The sequence below is a fragment of the Gossypium hirsutum genome, chromosome D12 (assembly GCF_007990345.1).
Source record: "Gossypium hirsutum isolate 1008001.06 chromosome D12, Gossypium_hirsutum_v2.1, whole genome shotgun sequence".
Classification (NCBI taxonomy): domain Eukaryota; kingdom Viridiplantae; phylum Streptophyta; class Magnoliopsida; order Malvales; family Malvaceae; genus Gossypium; species Gossypium hirsutum.
This window is the reverse complement of record NC_053448.1, coordinates 44,121,533-44,137,650: the sequence shown is the minus strand read 5'-3', so window position 1 is coordinate 44,137,650 and position 16,118 is coordinate 44,121,533. Positions and strand designations below refer to the sequence as shown.

The 16,118-nt window shown below is 37.3% G+C and overlaps 2 protein-coding genes and 1 pseudogene across 2 annotated transcripts; 2 read left to right on the top strand and 1 right to left on the bottom strand.

Annotated features, from left to right (window-relative positions):
* Nucleotides 1–4,664: 4,664 nt before the first annotated feature.
* On the top strand, nucleotides 4,665–5,620 carry LOC107943198 (uncharacterized). The gene is made up of 3 exons (XM_016876945.2): nucleotides 4,665–5,109; nucleotides 5,207–5,281; nucleotides 5,373–5,620. Exons 1-3 carry the CDS (start codon nucleotides 4,687–4,689, stop codon nucleotides 5,445–5,447), a joined length of 573 nt encoding a protein of 190 aa, XP_016732434.1. The 5' UTR covers nucleotides 4,665–4,686; the 3' UTR covers nucleotides 5,448–5,620.
* Nucleotides 5,621–8,804: 3,184 nt separating this feature from the next.
* On the top strand, nucleotides 8,805–13,044 carry LOC107946051 (cellulose synthase-like protein D5). Its single transcript, XM_016880232.2, has 3 exons — nucleotides 8,805–9,890; nucleotides 10,270–11,074; nucleotides 11,152–13,044. Exons 1-3 carry the CDS (start codon nucleotides 8,950–8,952, stop codon nucleotides 12,931–12,933), a joined length of 3,528 nt encoding a protein of 1,175 aa, XP_016735721.1. The 5' UTR covers nucleotides 8,805–8,949; the 3' UTR covers nucleotides 12,934–13,044.
* A 982-nt stretch (nucleotides 13,045–14,026) lies between these two features.
* LOC107946053 (probable galacturonosyltransferase-like 7) lies at nucleotides 14,027–16,118 on the bottom strand (annotated as a pseudogene).

Genomic DNA, 16,118 nt, shown 5'->3' with positions numbered 1-16,118 from the left:
AACATTGCAATTAAAATATTGAAGCCACAACAGCGGATCTTACTTTTCTAGGCGGTGCAGTGGAACAAATTGAAGCTACAACGATGAATCTCGCTTCCTCGACATTGCAATTAAAATATTGAAGCCACAACGATGAATCTTACTTTTCCAGGCGGTACAGTGGAACAGATTGAAGCTACAACGGCAAATCTCACTTCCCCGACATTGCAATTAAAAGATTGAAGCCATAACGGCGGATCTTACTTTCCCAGGCGGTGCAGTGGAACAGATTAAAGCTACAATGGCGAATCTCGCTTCCTCGACATTGCAATTAAAAGATTGAAGCCACAACGGCGAATCTTACTTTCCCAGGCGGTGCAGTGGAACAAATTGAAGCTACAACAGTGAATCTCGCTTCCCCGACATTGCAATTAAAAGATTGAGGCCACAACGGCGAATCTTACTTTCCCAGGCGGTGCAGCGGAACAGATTGAAGCTACGATGGCGAATCTCACTTCCCCGACATTGTAATTCAAAAGATTGAAGCCACAACGGTGAATCTTACTTTCCCAGGCGGTGCAGCAGAACAGATTGAAGCTACAACGGCGAATCTTGTTTCCCCGACATTACAATTAAAAAGATTGAAGCTACAACGGCAAATCTTACTCCCCAGGTAGTGCAGCAGAATAGATTGAAGCTACAACGGTGAATCTTGCTTCCTCGACATTACAATTTAAAAGATTGAAGCCACAACGGCGAATCTTACTTCCCAGGCGATGTAGCAGAACAAATTGAAGCTACGACGGCGTATCTCACTTCCCCGACGTTACAATTTAAAAGATTGAAGCCACAATGGCGAATCTTACTTTCTAGGCGATGCAGCGAAATAGATTGAAGCTACGACGGTGAAACTCACTTCCCCGACATTGCAATTTAAAAGATTGAAGCCACAACGGCGAATCTTACTCCCCAGGCAGTGCAGCAGAACAGATTGAAGCTATGACGGTGAATCTTACTTTCTCGACATTGCAGTTAAACAGATTGAAGAAGCCAATCCTATCTCCCTGAAGTTGCAGTGGAGCGGATTAAAACCACGGATCTTATCTCTCTGAAGTTGCAGTAGAGCAGATCGCATCCAGTCTTATCTCCCTGAAGTTGTAGTGGAACACACAGAAGAAGCCAATCCTATCTCCCTGAAGTTGCAGTGGAGCAGATTAAAACCATAGATCTTATCTCTCTGAAGTTGCAGTAGAGCAGATTGCATCCAGTCTTATCTCCCTAAACTTGCAGTGGAGCAGACATAAATCATAAATCTCGTCCCCTTGAAGTTACAAAAGAGTGGATTGAAGCTACAAGTCAGAAGTGTGGTGGAGTAGAGTGAAGCAACAAGCTACAGTGGACTGAAATAAAGCTACTTGAAGAGAAGCACCAGGACAAGTCCAAAATAGGCGAGACCAGGCAAAATTGGCCTTTCTTGGTCTTTGCTCTGTTTTCGTTACACGACAACGAGCAAAGAGGGGCAGCTATTGTAAGCCATTTTGCTCGGGCCCAGTAACAAACCACTAACCCAAACCACAACCTAATAACCTACCTAAGCCCAAATACCCAAACCTAGCCCAAAACACCCCAACCCATTTTCAGCAAAAAACAGTAACCTTAACCCTAGGTGCACCGCACCTAGGGTTGCCCACTTACCCTGCCACCGCTGCTCTGCTGGCCGCCGCACATCACGTCTCTGCCCACCTACTCCACCGCCTTCAAGTGGCCTGCAAGAAAGGACAAGAAATAATATAAAAACATTGTAAAAATGGCTATAAAAGGCCATTCAAAACAAATTGTAAGGGGTTCGGCCTTTATTTTTACAAAGAATAGAAATAAAAAAAGGGGTTGAACATCAACTGGGTTTTCTCTTTTTTTTTTTCTTTACTTTTTGTTATTTTTTTACAAGTTTTTTTCCCTTTTTACTCAAAAATATAAAATAAAAAACAAAAAGAGGAAAACTACTCACCTACGCCGCGCCGAAAGAGAAGGAACCGAACGGTTTCCCTTCGTTTCCAGGGGTCTGTGGCCACCCTTCAAAGGGTTCAGCCTTGAATCCAAGTTCTAGGGATAACGAGCTTTAAACGAGGCCAAGAAAGGCCCGGTTTTGCGCCTCAGGCCGCCACTTACGGCGGAGCTACGGCGGATGTGCGCCGGAGCCTTCGTCGGACCATGGCCGGAGGAGGGACCGAGAGAGTGAAAGAGAGAGCTTTTCTCTCTATTTTTTTAGAAAAAATAAGGAAACTAATTTTTTAGAGTTTTATTTTTTAATATTTATACTAATTATAAAACGGCGCCGTTTTGGTGAAGGGATCTACGCGTTGCGTCGACCCGACCCGCACCCAAGGATCCGCGTGTTTTTTAAGTTGAGGGGATATTTGCGCAATAGGCCCCTCCGCTTTTGCGCTGTAGCTCGATCCGATCCTTCTTGTTTTTTTAGTTTCGCTGCATAATTTTATTTTTGATTCATTTTAGTCCTCATCAAAGCACAACGTTTTGGGGCTTTGGGGTATTTACCATTTTGATCCCTGCCATTTCAGCGCGCGACACAATTCAGTCCCTTTTGTTTTTTTTATTCCGAATTCGCCCAGTATTGTTGTCTTTACTTCAATTTAGTCCCCTTTTTAGCATTTTCATTATTTTCTTCATTATTTTAATATATTATCATTCATTATTATTATTCTTATTATTTCTATTATTATTATATTATTTTATTTATCATATTATTATACGATAGTTTAAATATACATACATGTATAATATCATTATTTCTTTTTTTTTAAAAAGACTTATTTAATATATATAAATACCTTTTTATATGTATAACTATATAACTTTTTTCTTTTTTTTCTCACGAATATATGTATACATATATATATTTTATACGGTTTCTTTTATATCTATATATATATTTATCTTTTTTTATATAACTCACATGTACATTTTTTTATATATATTTTTTTAGATATGATATTTAAACGTATTTGCGCATCTTATTTATGTGTTACGGTTCATTATTTCGCATGCTATCGATCTATACTTTTTCTTTATTTTATTTTAGTTATTATTGCCTGTATTATTTTTATACTTTCGTATTCGTTATGATATTGCCATGCATATCAACAATGTAATTAGTTTTCACATTCTTTACTATGACTTTGTGTTTTATTTTACTCGATATAACAAAATTTGTTTTTAAAAAAATGGCATTTCGTGTTTAGATTCGAGAAGATCGTACCCTAACTTACTGAGTTTCGATTTTCACGATAAATCTAAATACACGAATCTTTTCAAACTCAAGTTTTAAACGATATCGGGAATTAAAAAAGGATTGTGTCCTAACTTACTGGTCGTGATCCCTTTTTTAATCCAAGATAGTTAAATATCTTTTAAATAAGCATTTTTCATTCGCGTATCTGGAATTCGAGACATTGTGTCCTAACTTACTGGATATGATTCTCTTTCTCGAATAACGTGAAATATGCCCCTTTTCCTGAAAATTTTCAACGTTTTAATACAAGGATCGTATTTTTAAAATTCTTAAAAGTTCTCAATTTTCGACATTAAGACATTAAGTAATCAACTAGGTACCAATTTTGGGCGTATCGAGGGTGCTAATCCTTCCTCATGCGTAACCGACTCCCGAACCCGTTTTTCTGAATTTCGTGGACCAAACTTGTTGTTTTAATAAAATCAAACCGTTTATTAAAAATAACCACTTTTCGAGGTGATCCAATCACACCTCATAAAAAAAGATTGGTGGCGACTCCCACTTTCGTTTTCATTTTTCAAAACCCAAGTCGACTCCGTTTTTCATCCAAAAAATGGTGTCAACAATATCCATTTTCTTTTCCTTTTCTTTTGGATTAATTGTAGCAAATGTTTTCAAACTATCATCCAAATTTTAAATTCATCTCTAAAATTTAAAATATTCTAATTGAATCCTTAAAATATCATTCTTGCATCGATCAAATCTTTCTGTCAACCTAGCTATCAAGTTTATCATTATAATACTAATTCAAATTTAACGTAGAACATATTTAAAACACATATATCAAATAGTAAACACATATGTATAAGCCTAACTTGGATCTAAAGCATCGTCTTTAAAATTTAGGAAGATTATAATTCTTTTTTGTTTTTACTTCAGATTCAAGTGGTCCATATTGTACATGTACATGTATTTACGATTTGATTCATATGTTTTAAATATTCTCCACGTCATATTTAAACATTTAAAACCTAATCTAATGACTAAATTAACAGAACGACTTGATTGATACGATATTGATACGAGATGATGGAAAATTTAAAATTAAACCGGGGACGTATGGTGATTGAAGCTTTTTATGTTTGTCCAGATAGCATTAGTCTCCATGGGGGAACAACCAGCCGTTGCTTGGAAAATTGGGTCTAGGCCAGCCCAAGAAGTCAAACCCATGTTCACGTTCAAGGCTCTTACAGTTCAGAAGGGAACAAGTCTATATTTGGGGCTCTAGAATTCTGCCGGGGGCCGTACACATGATTTCCTTTTGTTATTCCCAGATCATGCAACAATCGTGATTTCCCTCCCCTTGCGTCCAGTCACTTAAATAATCTTGGACTTCAATCATATTTCTTGTTTCATCTAAAATCAATCCCTTTTTTCAAATTAAGAATTGAAACACTATGGAGCAGTTGAAAAATGAAGATGAGTTTTGTGGACTAAGAGCCCAACACCTTGACATGAAGCTACTTTTACAAGACGATGATGCTTTTGAAAGTATCTTCTTTCCCCCAACTTTGTTGGACTACAATCTCACTAACATCAACGAACTCGTCGATTTTGACGAACTGCATTCCATTCTAAATGAGGGGGAAGTTAATCAAGGACATGATCAAGGTGGGAGCTGCCATGGCAGCACTACCACCATGGTGACCACTGCTGAACTAATGAATGTCAAACCTAAACTAAACAACGAACAACATGTGATCAAGAAATGGTGTACCAGGAAGAGACTTGAAAGAGGTTCTAAAGAAGCTGCAGAAAAGAAGGAATTACATAAAATCAAAAATAGAGAGGCAGCAGCTCGTGCATTTGAAGAAAAGAAGGTAAAAAACACCCTAAAGCTAGCTTGTAATTTTTAGACTTCCAAATGAAACCCTTTTTCATTGTTTTGCATATATATATATATATATATATCATCAGGCTTACATCAAATGGCTAGAAGTGGAAGTGGAGAAATTCCGCAAGAAGAACGCAGATATGAAAAGGCTGCTTCTGGTACTTGCACAAAATTCCCTTTCTCTCCAATATTTTCTACATGATAATGTATCTAGAGATTGATTTTTTTTCCTCTTGTTTTTAAACTTAGGTCTTAGCTGGAAGTAGCATAGGCTCAGACATGGCGCGAAAACAATTAAGAAGGACAGCCTCTGGACTGCTGTGAGCTAATGCTTGGAATCTGAAATATTGCTCTATCTATCTATCTATATTCTCCAATTAGATTAGCATTAGTTATAAGTTCTGGAAATGTAATCATAATTACTCAATTTGATATTACAATTTACTAAACTTGGCAATAGCTATATTTTGAAGTATTATATTAATATAAAATTTGTCAATTTCTTTCAACATAAATCTATAATTGTTCACTTTTTTTTTATTGTATTTGATAATTATATTTAAAACCTCTTATGGTTTAGGGTAAGTTTAGTATTGCTTTTAAAAAATATTTTTTAGGACAAAAACATTCCTAAACAAGCTGCTTTTTTAATGAAAAAATACTTTTGGAAGAAAAACTGTGCTAAACAAGTTACTGTTTAGTAAAATTTTTTGTTTTTCAGAAGTGCTTTTCAAAACACTTCTAAAAAGGAGAAGCTAAATTCCTCTCCTAAAAGCACTTTTGGTGCTTAATTACTTTTTCACCCCTTCAATAATATAGTATTTTCTCTTTTTTTCTTGGTGCTTAATTATAAATGTGTTAAAATCATTAATTAAAAATAAAAAATATTTTTTAAAATACTAATTACAAATATTTAATGGTTATATTTAAATATTTAAAATATAGTTTATATATTCTAATTAAATTTTATCAATAATTAATATTTATTGCTTAAAAATATTTAAAATTTATATTTCATATATTAAAATATTAATAACAAATTATAATAATTTTTTTTATAATATTCTTATTAAAATATAATAATATTAACTAATCTAAATATTATTTAAATGCATATTTGTTACTTAATAATAATATGTCTAAAATGGAAATTTTATTTCTCAAAATCACTTTTTGACAGTAATGCTAAACACTTAAATTTTAAACAAAACTTTTCAGAAGCACTTCTCCACCTCACTTTTCAAAAGCACTTTTTAAAAACATTACTAAACTAACGCTTAGTATCATTATGACCCAATGAGCTTCACCTTTGCAAATTGGACATAATATCCTAGCCAATCGTGTGAGTGAGTATTAGTTTTTTTGTCTTTTCTTTAGAATAGTTTTTTAGGTTGTCTCTAACTTTGATTAAAATTACATTTCAATCATATAACTTTTGAAAGTTATATAATTGTCATTAAAGTTATTGAAATATTACATTTTTTTCGCTCATTAGTTAGCTTCTGTTAATAGGTTGACGTGGCATGTTAATTTAAAAGGTTAATAGCCAATTTAGCCCCTAAACTATAACTAATATATCAATTTGATACTTTCTTAATAATAATTCTAAAAAATTTAAAGGGTAAACTCCTCAGGTAGTCACCCAAGTTTTAATGCGTTTCTATTTTGGTTATCGATTTTTTTTTCTTAATTTACTTACTTCTATTAGATTAATTTTTATTTTTAATCACTCCACCGTTAAATGCATTAGTCACTGAATGGAATATTGATGCAGTAGTCTTTTGATAGGTATAATAACAAATTTAGCCCTTAACACTTTACACATTCTGTCAAGTTGGTTCTAATTCTAGAAATTTTCAATAAATTTAACCCTCAATGTTTGCACATTTTGTCAATTTAATCCAAATTCAAAAAATTCAATAATTTTAAGAACTTTAAAAAATATATATAATTATTATAAAATGACGTAAAAATATATAAATTACAGAGTCTTAATTGTCATTTGGTTCTAATTCTAAAAATTCAATAAATTTAACCCTTAATGTTTGTGCATTTTATCAATTTAGTCCAAATTTTAAAAATTTATAAATAAACCATTCAAAAAATAATTGATCAAAACCCAAAATCAAAGTAAGTAAAATTTTCTTGGTTATAATTCAAAATCATGAAAACCCCACAAAATGCTCCTACTTTTGATATATGCAACTGCACAACATTGCGATTAATTACAAGAAAAAAAGTTCAAAATTTTCTTTCTTGTTACATGATTTTCTGGTCAATCAAACAAAAGAGAGAAACTTTGTAAACCAATATTCATCCCTTTATCTAATTTCCCGTTCATCTTTAAGCTTCCCATTGTTCTCGTCCTCCCGGCCAAACCTCACAATCTCAAATACCATACCAAATTCATATCCAACTTTACCAGACTCAAACTACATCATCACATCCTCATTGAGTACTCACACCATTAAACTCACACCCAAAGTCGATTTTTTTTATAGACATACTCAAACTTAGTTTTGTGTTTTCTTTTTAATTAGGAAAAATCGGTCGGTGAAGCACCTGTTAGTCTTAAGCATTTGAATCCCTCAAAGCCCTACACTTTGCTGCTAAAATGGAGCCAAAGATGTTTCTATGAGTAAAGGCTTTCTAATTTGAACTCCTCAACTAACTATTTAATCATGGTTCTGATTGGATTTGGTAGTGATTGATTCAAAAAATTATTTTAAAGGACTTGTTTAGCTCAGTGGGGTTTAAAGAAAAATAAAAATATTGATTCAAAAAATTCGAGAGAAATTTTGTTAAAATTTGTTGAAAATTTTGTTAAAATTCAAGAAATATTGATTTGAATCCCTCAACCGAATTCATATTTAAGCCTTAATGTAATTTTATATATTCTTTTAATAATTTATATTTTTTATGTCATTTTATAATAAATTTTATATATTTTCAAGTTCTTAAAATTATAAAAAAATTTAATTTTTTTGAATTTGGACTAAATTGAAAAAAATGTGAAAATATTGAGGGTTAAATAATTTATTGAATTTTTTTAGAATTAGGAACAAATGGACAAAATGTGTAAAGCGTTAATGGCTAAATTTCTTGTTATACCAATCAAAAAATTGACACGTCAACATTTCGTTTAGTGACCAATGCATTTTCATGGTGGAGTGACTAAAAATGACAATCCATCTAATGGGGTGACTAAATTAACCAAAAAATAATTCAGTGACCAAAATAGGAACGTGTTAAAACCGATGTGACTATCTATGTAGTCTATACTTTAAACTTTTTAGAATTATTATTAAGAAAAAATTTAAAAATATCAAATTGATATTTTAGTTAAAGCTTAGGGACTAAATTAATTATTAACCTTTTAAATTAATGTGGTGGTGATGAATAAAAATTAAAAAGGTAAGTGCAAAAATATAAAGGATGGACCCACTATTTTACGTTGGGGGACCCAATATTTTGCACCGTTTATAGATAAGTCGACCGTTGGACGTTAAGAAAAGCCCCCCACTTTTTGACTTTTATCTTCATCCTGGGCCCCCGTACATCGACCGTTTCAATTCACCCAATATCCCTCAGATCCTATCAGATCTACGGTCCATATTAGTCGACCGTTAATAGAAACTTCTTCTTTCTGCCCTTATAATATAGTAATAGATTAATAAATTCCTTTCATTTCAATTCAAAATTCAAATGCAGCATTTAACTCCTTTCATCTTCATTTCTCTTCAGATTCTTGTGAGTTTCTCCTCATTTCTTTGCTTTTCTTTCTAGTAATATTCTTTTCTTTTTCTTTCAAAATTTGATAGTAAATATGGTGCTGAAAACGGCCTCTTCACCGTCTTCTTCTCCGGTGACGATAACGGTTTCGTCATCGGGAGGCAAAGAGACTGGGAGTAGAAGCATGGGGTTGACGAGTCCAGTTCCACGGGCTTCGAAATCAAACAACCCAAGTTCACCTAGTCCGCTGGGTAGCAGAGGGAATCGAAGGGCTTCAAGTGGAGGAAGGTATTGCTCCATGTCGCAAGACGATCCAATTCCAATAGAAGAGATAAACTCAGAGTTTGTAACGTATACGGTGCATATCCCACCAACTCCCGATCACCAATCCATCTCAACCTCCCAAACAAGCCTTAACGAAGAAGGGAAAGATGGGCTGAAGCTGAAACCCGAGAGGAGTTTCATTTCGGGCACTATTTTCACAGGGGGGTACAATTGCGTTACCCGTGGTCACGTCATTGATGGTTCCTTGGAAAGGCCCGAGACGTTGAAATCAGGCCTGGTTTGTGGGATGAAAGGGTGTGATGAGAAGGAAATTGAAGGCAAATGTGAGTGTGGGTTTAAGATTTGTGGGGATTGTTACTTGGATTGCGTGGCAAGTGGTGGGGGTCATTGTCCTGGATGTAAAGAGCCTTACAAGGATGTTAGCGATGATGATGAAGATGACGAGGTTAGGTCTGATTCTGAAGAGGATGATCAGGCTTTGCCTTTGCCTTCAATGCGCGAGTCCAAGTTGGATAAAAGACTTTCACTTGTGAAATCGTTCAAAGGGCCGAATCATCCACCGGATTTCGATCATACCAGGTGGTTGTTTGAGACTAAAGGCACTTACGGGTATGGGAATGCTTTATGGCCTAAAGATGGTTATGGATCAGGTGCTAATGGCTTTGAGAACCCCCCAGATTTTGGAGAGAGAAGTAAGAGGCCTTTGACTAGGAAAGTTGTAGTTTCCACTGCAATTCTCAGTCCATACAGGTAATTTCTAATTTACCTTCTAATTCTTTTTAGAGTTCTCCAGCTTTATTATTGGAACATGAAAGGCGAAACCGATATTAAAATACCAACAAGCTGGTTAATTGCAATGTGATTTCAAGTATAGTGATCTGAATTTATGTTGCAGTTGCAGTAATCTATACTATGGTCAAGTTGTGTGATTTTACATTGAAAAATAGCCTTGAATCTGTTTTTTGTGTGGCTTTGTGCTTAGCCTTGAATTTAAGTTATGTGGCTTTGTGATTTGAATTCAAGTTATGTTGTTTGTCGCTTTGTGATTTTACATTGAAAATTAGACTTGAATCTGTTGTTTGTGGTTTTGTGCTTAACCATGAATATGTTTATATGTTTATATATGCAGGCTGCTTATTATACTACGTCTTGTTGCCCTGGGTTTCTTTCTCACATGGAGGATTAGGCACCCTAACCGTGATGCAATGTGGCTATGGGGAATGTCCATAACGTGTGAGCTCTGGTTTGCCTTTTCGTGGCTCCTAGATCAGCTCCCTAAGCTCTGCCCTGTAAACAGAATAACCGACCTCTCAGTTCTTAAAGAGCGTTTCGAGTCTCCGAACCTTCAAAACCCGAAAGGACGATCCGACCTTCCAGGGATTGATGTCTTCGTTTCCACGGCAGACCCTGAAAAAGAACCTCCTCTTGTGACTGCAAACACCATCCTTTCAATCCTAGCTGTTGACTATCCAGTAGAAAAAGTTGCTTGTTATCTTTCAGATGATGGTGGAGCTCTTCTAACATTTGAAGCTTTGGCCGAGACAGCCAGCTTTGCTAGAGTTTGGGTTCCATTTTGCCGTAAACATAACATCGAACCCCGAAATCCCGATGCGTATTTTGGGCAAAAGCGTGATTTTCTTAAGAACAAAGTGAGGCTTGATTTTGTTAGGGAGAGGAGAAGGGTGAAAAGAGAGTATGATGAATTTAAGGTGAGGATTAACTCATTGCCTGAGTCCATTAGGAGGAGATCAGATGCTTACAATGCCCATGAAGAGCTTCGAGCAAAAAAGACACAAATGAAAATGGGAGGCAATCTTTCAGACCCTATTAAAGTCCCTAAGGCTACTTGGATGTCTGATGGTTCTCACTGGCCTGGCACTTGGGCTTCTGCAGAGCCTGACCATTCAAAAGGAGACCATGCTGGGATCATTCAGGTATATATATCAGACACAAATTAGCTACTGCTTTTGTGTTTGTTTCCAAATGCTTAAGTTTTACTTATACTTTGCAGGCAATGCTTGCTCCACCGAATGCAGAGCCAGTTTATGGCGCAGAAGCAGATGGGGAGAACTTGATTGACACAAGAGAAGTAGATACAAGGTTGCCATTGTTGGTTTATGTGTCTCGTGAGAAACGTCCAGGTTATGATCACAACAAGAAGGCTGGAGCGATGAATGCTTTGGTTCGAACCAGTGCTATCATGTCAAATGGGCCATTCATCCTCAATCTTGACTGTGATCATTACATTTACAATTCATTGGCTCTTAGGGAAGGAATGTGTTTCATGCTTGACAGAGGAGGTGATAGGATTTGTTATGTTCAATTCCCACAAAGGTTTGAAGGGATCGATCCCAATGACCGATATGCGAATCATAATACCGTGTTCTTTGATGTGAGCATGAGGGCTCTTGATGGTTTACAGGGTCCAATGTATGTAGGTACAGGTTGCATTTTCAGGAGAACTGCACTCTATGGGTTTAGTCCTCCTAGAGCTACTGAACATCATGGATGGTTTGGTAGAAGGAAAATCAAGTTACTTTTGAGGAAACCCAAGGTGACAAAGAAAGCAGAAGATGAGATAGTATTGCCTATTAATGGGGAACACAATGATGATGATGATGATACAGATATTGAGTCTTTGCTTCTTCCTAAAAGATTTGGGAACTCCACTTCTCTGGTAGCGTCGATCCCGGTCGCTGAATACCAAGGAAGGTTGCTCCAAGATATGCAAGGAATGCGAAACCAAGGCAGGCCAGCAGGTTCTCTTGCAGTGCCGCGTGAGCCATTGGATGCTGCAACAGTTGCAGAGGCCATTAGTGTTATATCTTGCTTCTATGAGGATAAAACTGAGTGGGGAAAACGAGTAGGATGGATATATGGCTCTGTCACAGAAGATGTGGTAACCGGTTATAGAATGCACAACCGTGGATGGAGATCAGTGTACTGTGTAACCAAGAGGGACGCGTTCCGTGGGACTGCCCCTATCAATCTAACAGATCGGCTGCACCAAGTACTTCGTTGGGCAACCGGTTCTGTCGAGATATTCTTTTCGAGAAACAATGCACTGTTTGCTACTCGACGAATGAAGTTCTTGCAAAGAGTAGCATATTTCAATGTGGGAATGTACCCTTTCACTTCTATGTTTCTCCTAGTCTACTGCATTCTACCAGCTGTTTCTCTATTCTCAGGGCAGTTCATAGTGCAAGCTCTCAGTGTGACCTTCTTGATATTCTTGTTGGCCATCACAATCACCTTATGCCTACTTGCCATACTCGAAATCAAATGGTCAGGTATCACACTTCACGATTGGTGGCGAAACGAACAGTTTTGGTTGATTGGTGGAACCAGTGCTCATCCTGCAGCTGTGCTACAAGGACTTCTAAAAGTCATAGCAGGAGTCGACATCTCATTCACCTTAACTTCCAAATCCGCCACCCCCGATGACGAAGAAGATGAGTTTGCAGAGCTATATGTCGTAAAATGGAGCTTCCTAATGATACCTCCAATCACAATCATGATGGTAAACTCAATCGCGATCGCAGTGGCTGTTGCGAGAACCATGTACAGCCCATTCCCAGAGTGGAGCAAGCTTCTCGGAGGGGTGTTCTTTAGCTTTTGGGTCCTTTGCCATCTCTATCCATTTGCAAAAGGATTGATGGGAAGAAGAGGAAAAGTTCCAACCATTGTGTTTGTATGGTCAGGCTTGCTCTCCATCATAGTTTCATTGCTTTGGGTATACATCAATCCTCCATCTGGAAGTAAGGAGGACTACATGAAGTTCAAATTCCCTTGATGTATTTTTTTCTGTAATAGGGGCAGCTCAATTGTGCAAATGACATGAAGTTTCTCAACTTCATTCTGTGTATCTCTATATGTTCTCATTGAATGTAATTTTGTTTTGACATTTGTTACTTATTATTCATTTGAAATGGAAACTATTTACCATAAAAGTTTGGGGGGGGGGGACCAAAGAATTTTGTTGATGGTCCCTTCTTCACCCCCACACATTAACCTCAATAGCTGATTCTAGCTGTAAAAGAGGGTTGTCAAGACCTTCAACAGTCATTTTTAAGCCCACCATTTTCTTCTTTTGTGGACTTTTCTGACATGCGCTAGTCTTAGAACCAGAAAACCAAACATGCTTTCAAATCTCTCCATGTTGGGAGAAAACAACAGAAGGTTTCCAACAGCCGAAATACATGTGTTTGTTTGTATGTATGAGTAGCAACACTCGAGATTTTTTTTTATCTACAAGCATGACCCCAAATGCTTAGAGATACTACTATCAGACAGCTATGGAAATCACTGTCAGCATTCAATAAGGAGTGCTAATGTGCAGGTGGCACAAAAGGGACAGTTTTGTAAGTAACTCAACACCCGCTATGAAAGCAAAATCTTCAAGCAGTAAAAGTTTTCTTTCTTCATAAATGTGGGACTTTAGAAAACAAAATGAGGGGAAACCCAAAATAAAAATTATTTTTAGATTAGAATTAGGTAAAAAAAAGGGGGGTTGATTAAAAAAATAAAAAGAATAAATGTCCAAGGTTTGTTACATGTGCAGGGGTCGGCTTGTGGAACAAAAAGGCTACCAATGCCATGCTCGCCCCTCCTAGAATCATCCAAATGATTAGGACATAATTAAAAATAATTAAGTTGGAAAACCTGTCAACATCATTTCTGATTTAGACCACCAAAAACTATGTAGGCCCCAATAGCTGTTACCATGTTTAAATCAATTAATTAGTTAAAAATAGAGTATAGTATATCCCTATTTATTCATAGATACGAAAAGACTAGCAAAGCAGTCGCATGTAGATTGATGCCACATAGCCAATTAGTCACAACATTAACAATGAACCCACCCAACCACAATGGAACAAATCATATGGTGCTGACTAACTTTTATTTTTACAAAATAAAATTCAAACAACTGGCCACGTGTGGCGCCAGGGCACAAAAGAATCCGGTCCCATTTCCTACTTTGAACATTTCTATACGCTACAATGAATTCCCTTGATGCCACCATTGCATATGTATGCACGTATCACATTATTTGGCAATGTAAATAAATAAATAAAAAGTTACAGAAGGGCAAATATATGTGCTTATCTTCATAACTGTGCTGAAGTTATTAACACCGCTGCCAATGGCACCAACGCATCCTCCCCTTTCACCGGCTAATTGGATTCCACGTCTTTGCTCATTGCACTCCAAACCTACAACCCGATTCTCTTTTTTTAACTGTGAAAAGTAAAAATTTTGAGTAGCTAATGGAATGGGCAATCTAAAAAAGATAGAATTAAAATATGTAAGTGACAAAAATGAATAGTCGTGGTAGGAATTTACCGGCCAATATATCCTTGCTGTGATTTCAATGTGGGTGTCCGTACAAGTCGTAAGGCGCCCACAATGCGTCCAGTGGACATGGCCGATTTGAGTCCAGCCTTAGCCATGGCTTACCGCTACCAGACCAATGCAAGAGGCTGACGGGACCAGGGTGCAATTCTCGACAACTTCCCTTCACATTGTCCCCCCCAACCCGTGCTGGTTCCATCTATGCTCGATGGGCGCCACACGTCCCGCGAAAACCAACAGGAACGGCGGTAACGAACCAAGCTCATAGATCCGGTAACGTTTCTGGATCTGCATCCATCTTTCTATCCGTTTTGTGTATCCGACCCGTCTCCATTTAACTAGGTCTATCACCATCACCCCTGTGTTGAAATAGCACGGCTTCCTCCCTTTGAATGTCCTCGAAAACCGCTGGTCCGACCAGAAACCGCCGGTGAAATAGTTTGTGAAGTTGGCGTGGCAATATTCGGGTGCTCCGATTGTCCGTGAACCCAGGTTGGTGATCCATAGCTTAGTGATGTCGTCAACAACGACTAGATCAGAGTCCAAATAGATCACTCTCCGTACGCACGGTTCTAGCAGATCAGCTAAGTAATTCCTAGCGTAATTTAACGGCTGCTCAAGCGCTTGCCTAACAGAAGACGATATCAGGTTCCGTACAATCTCGGGATCGAAATAATAAACCTTGAACTTCAACTGAGGGATCGTGGACTGAACGAGAGTTTCTAGATCGGCGTCCGATACGATGAAATGGAAAAGGATGTTCTCCGGACACAACGAATGCTGGAGAATGGAGTGAACGGCGGCCATTGACCCACGGAGGTAGACAACATCGAGAGTGATGGCCACGTGGACTAAAGAAGGATTGCAGACTCCGGTGATTCTATGGTCGGTGAAGCCACATTCGTCGGCATTACGAAATCCAGAGGCCTTTCGAAAAGAAAACCGATACTTGGAGGAGTGCGACGCCTGATACGATGGTAATCGCAGGTAGTTGTCTAGGTGAGAGGATTTAATGGCTTCAGCTGGAGGGAATGAGTGGAGTGAAGGGGAAAGAATAATCATCAACATTGCTGCGAAAAAGAATCCCGAAAATCGCCTTATCCAAAGTATTTTACTACTGCAAATCCCTCTCCTCTTCTTCTTTTTAGATTTAAAATCAAGCCAATCTGCTAAGAGAATGAACAATGAAGAACGAAAGAACAAGAGGATTCTCTTTAGGTCCACCATAGCTCATGAAATGAAGTAAGAAAAAGCTAAGTTCAGATTAGGGAACCGAGTACCATCGTGCGCCGCCGGCACACTCCCTCTAACTCCCTTTCACTTCTCCTCCTCTTTCTTTATCCAAAGAAGCTGACGGCAGCACCCAGGGAGACAAGGGACAGTGAGACGGAGGTGATGATACTAAGAACTTTTATTTTTTCTCTTAGCTTTACTGTTTTTCTACCATAGAAATCCACGGCCGAACGTGAATATAATTTTTAGAATTAACAAAAAAAATTATATTAAAAACAGAAGAGAAGAGGGTGTGATTGAATTTGGAAATTGTAAACTGGCAATGCTTTGAACAAGGAAAGCAAAGTGCAGACAGCTGTCCTTGTCTTCTTCTACAATGACGATTCTATC

Coding starts and splice junctions, on each gene's coding strand:
- LOC107946051 (XM_016880232.2), top strand. CDS start 8,950: ATGGTGCTGAAAACGGCCTCTTCACCGTCTTCTTCTCCGGTGACGATA. Junction 9,891..10,269: donor GCAATTCTCAGTCCATACAG/GTAATTTCTAAT, acceptor TTATATATGCAG/GCTGCTTATTATACTACGTC. Junction 11,075..11,151: donor ACCATGCTGGGATCATTCAG/GTATATATATCA, acceptor TATACTTTGCAG/GCAATGCTTGCTCCACCGAA.
- LOC107943198 (XM_016876945.2), top strand. CDS start 4,687: ATGGAGCAGTTGAAAAATGAAGATGAGTTTTGTGGACTAAGAGCCCAA. Junction 5,110..5,206: donor GTGCATTTGAAGAAAAGAAG/GTAAAAAACACC, acceptor ATATATCATCAG/GCTTACATCAAATGGCTAGA. Junction 5,282..5,372: donor ATATGAAAAGGCTGCTTCTG/GTACTTGCACAA, acceptor TTTTAAACTTAG/GTCTTAGCTGGAAGTAGCAT.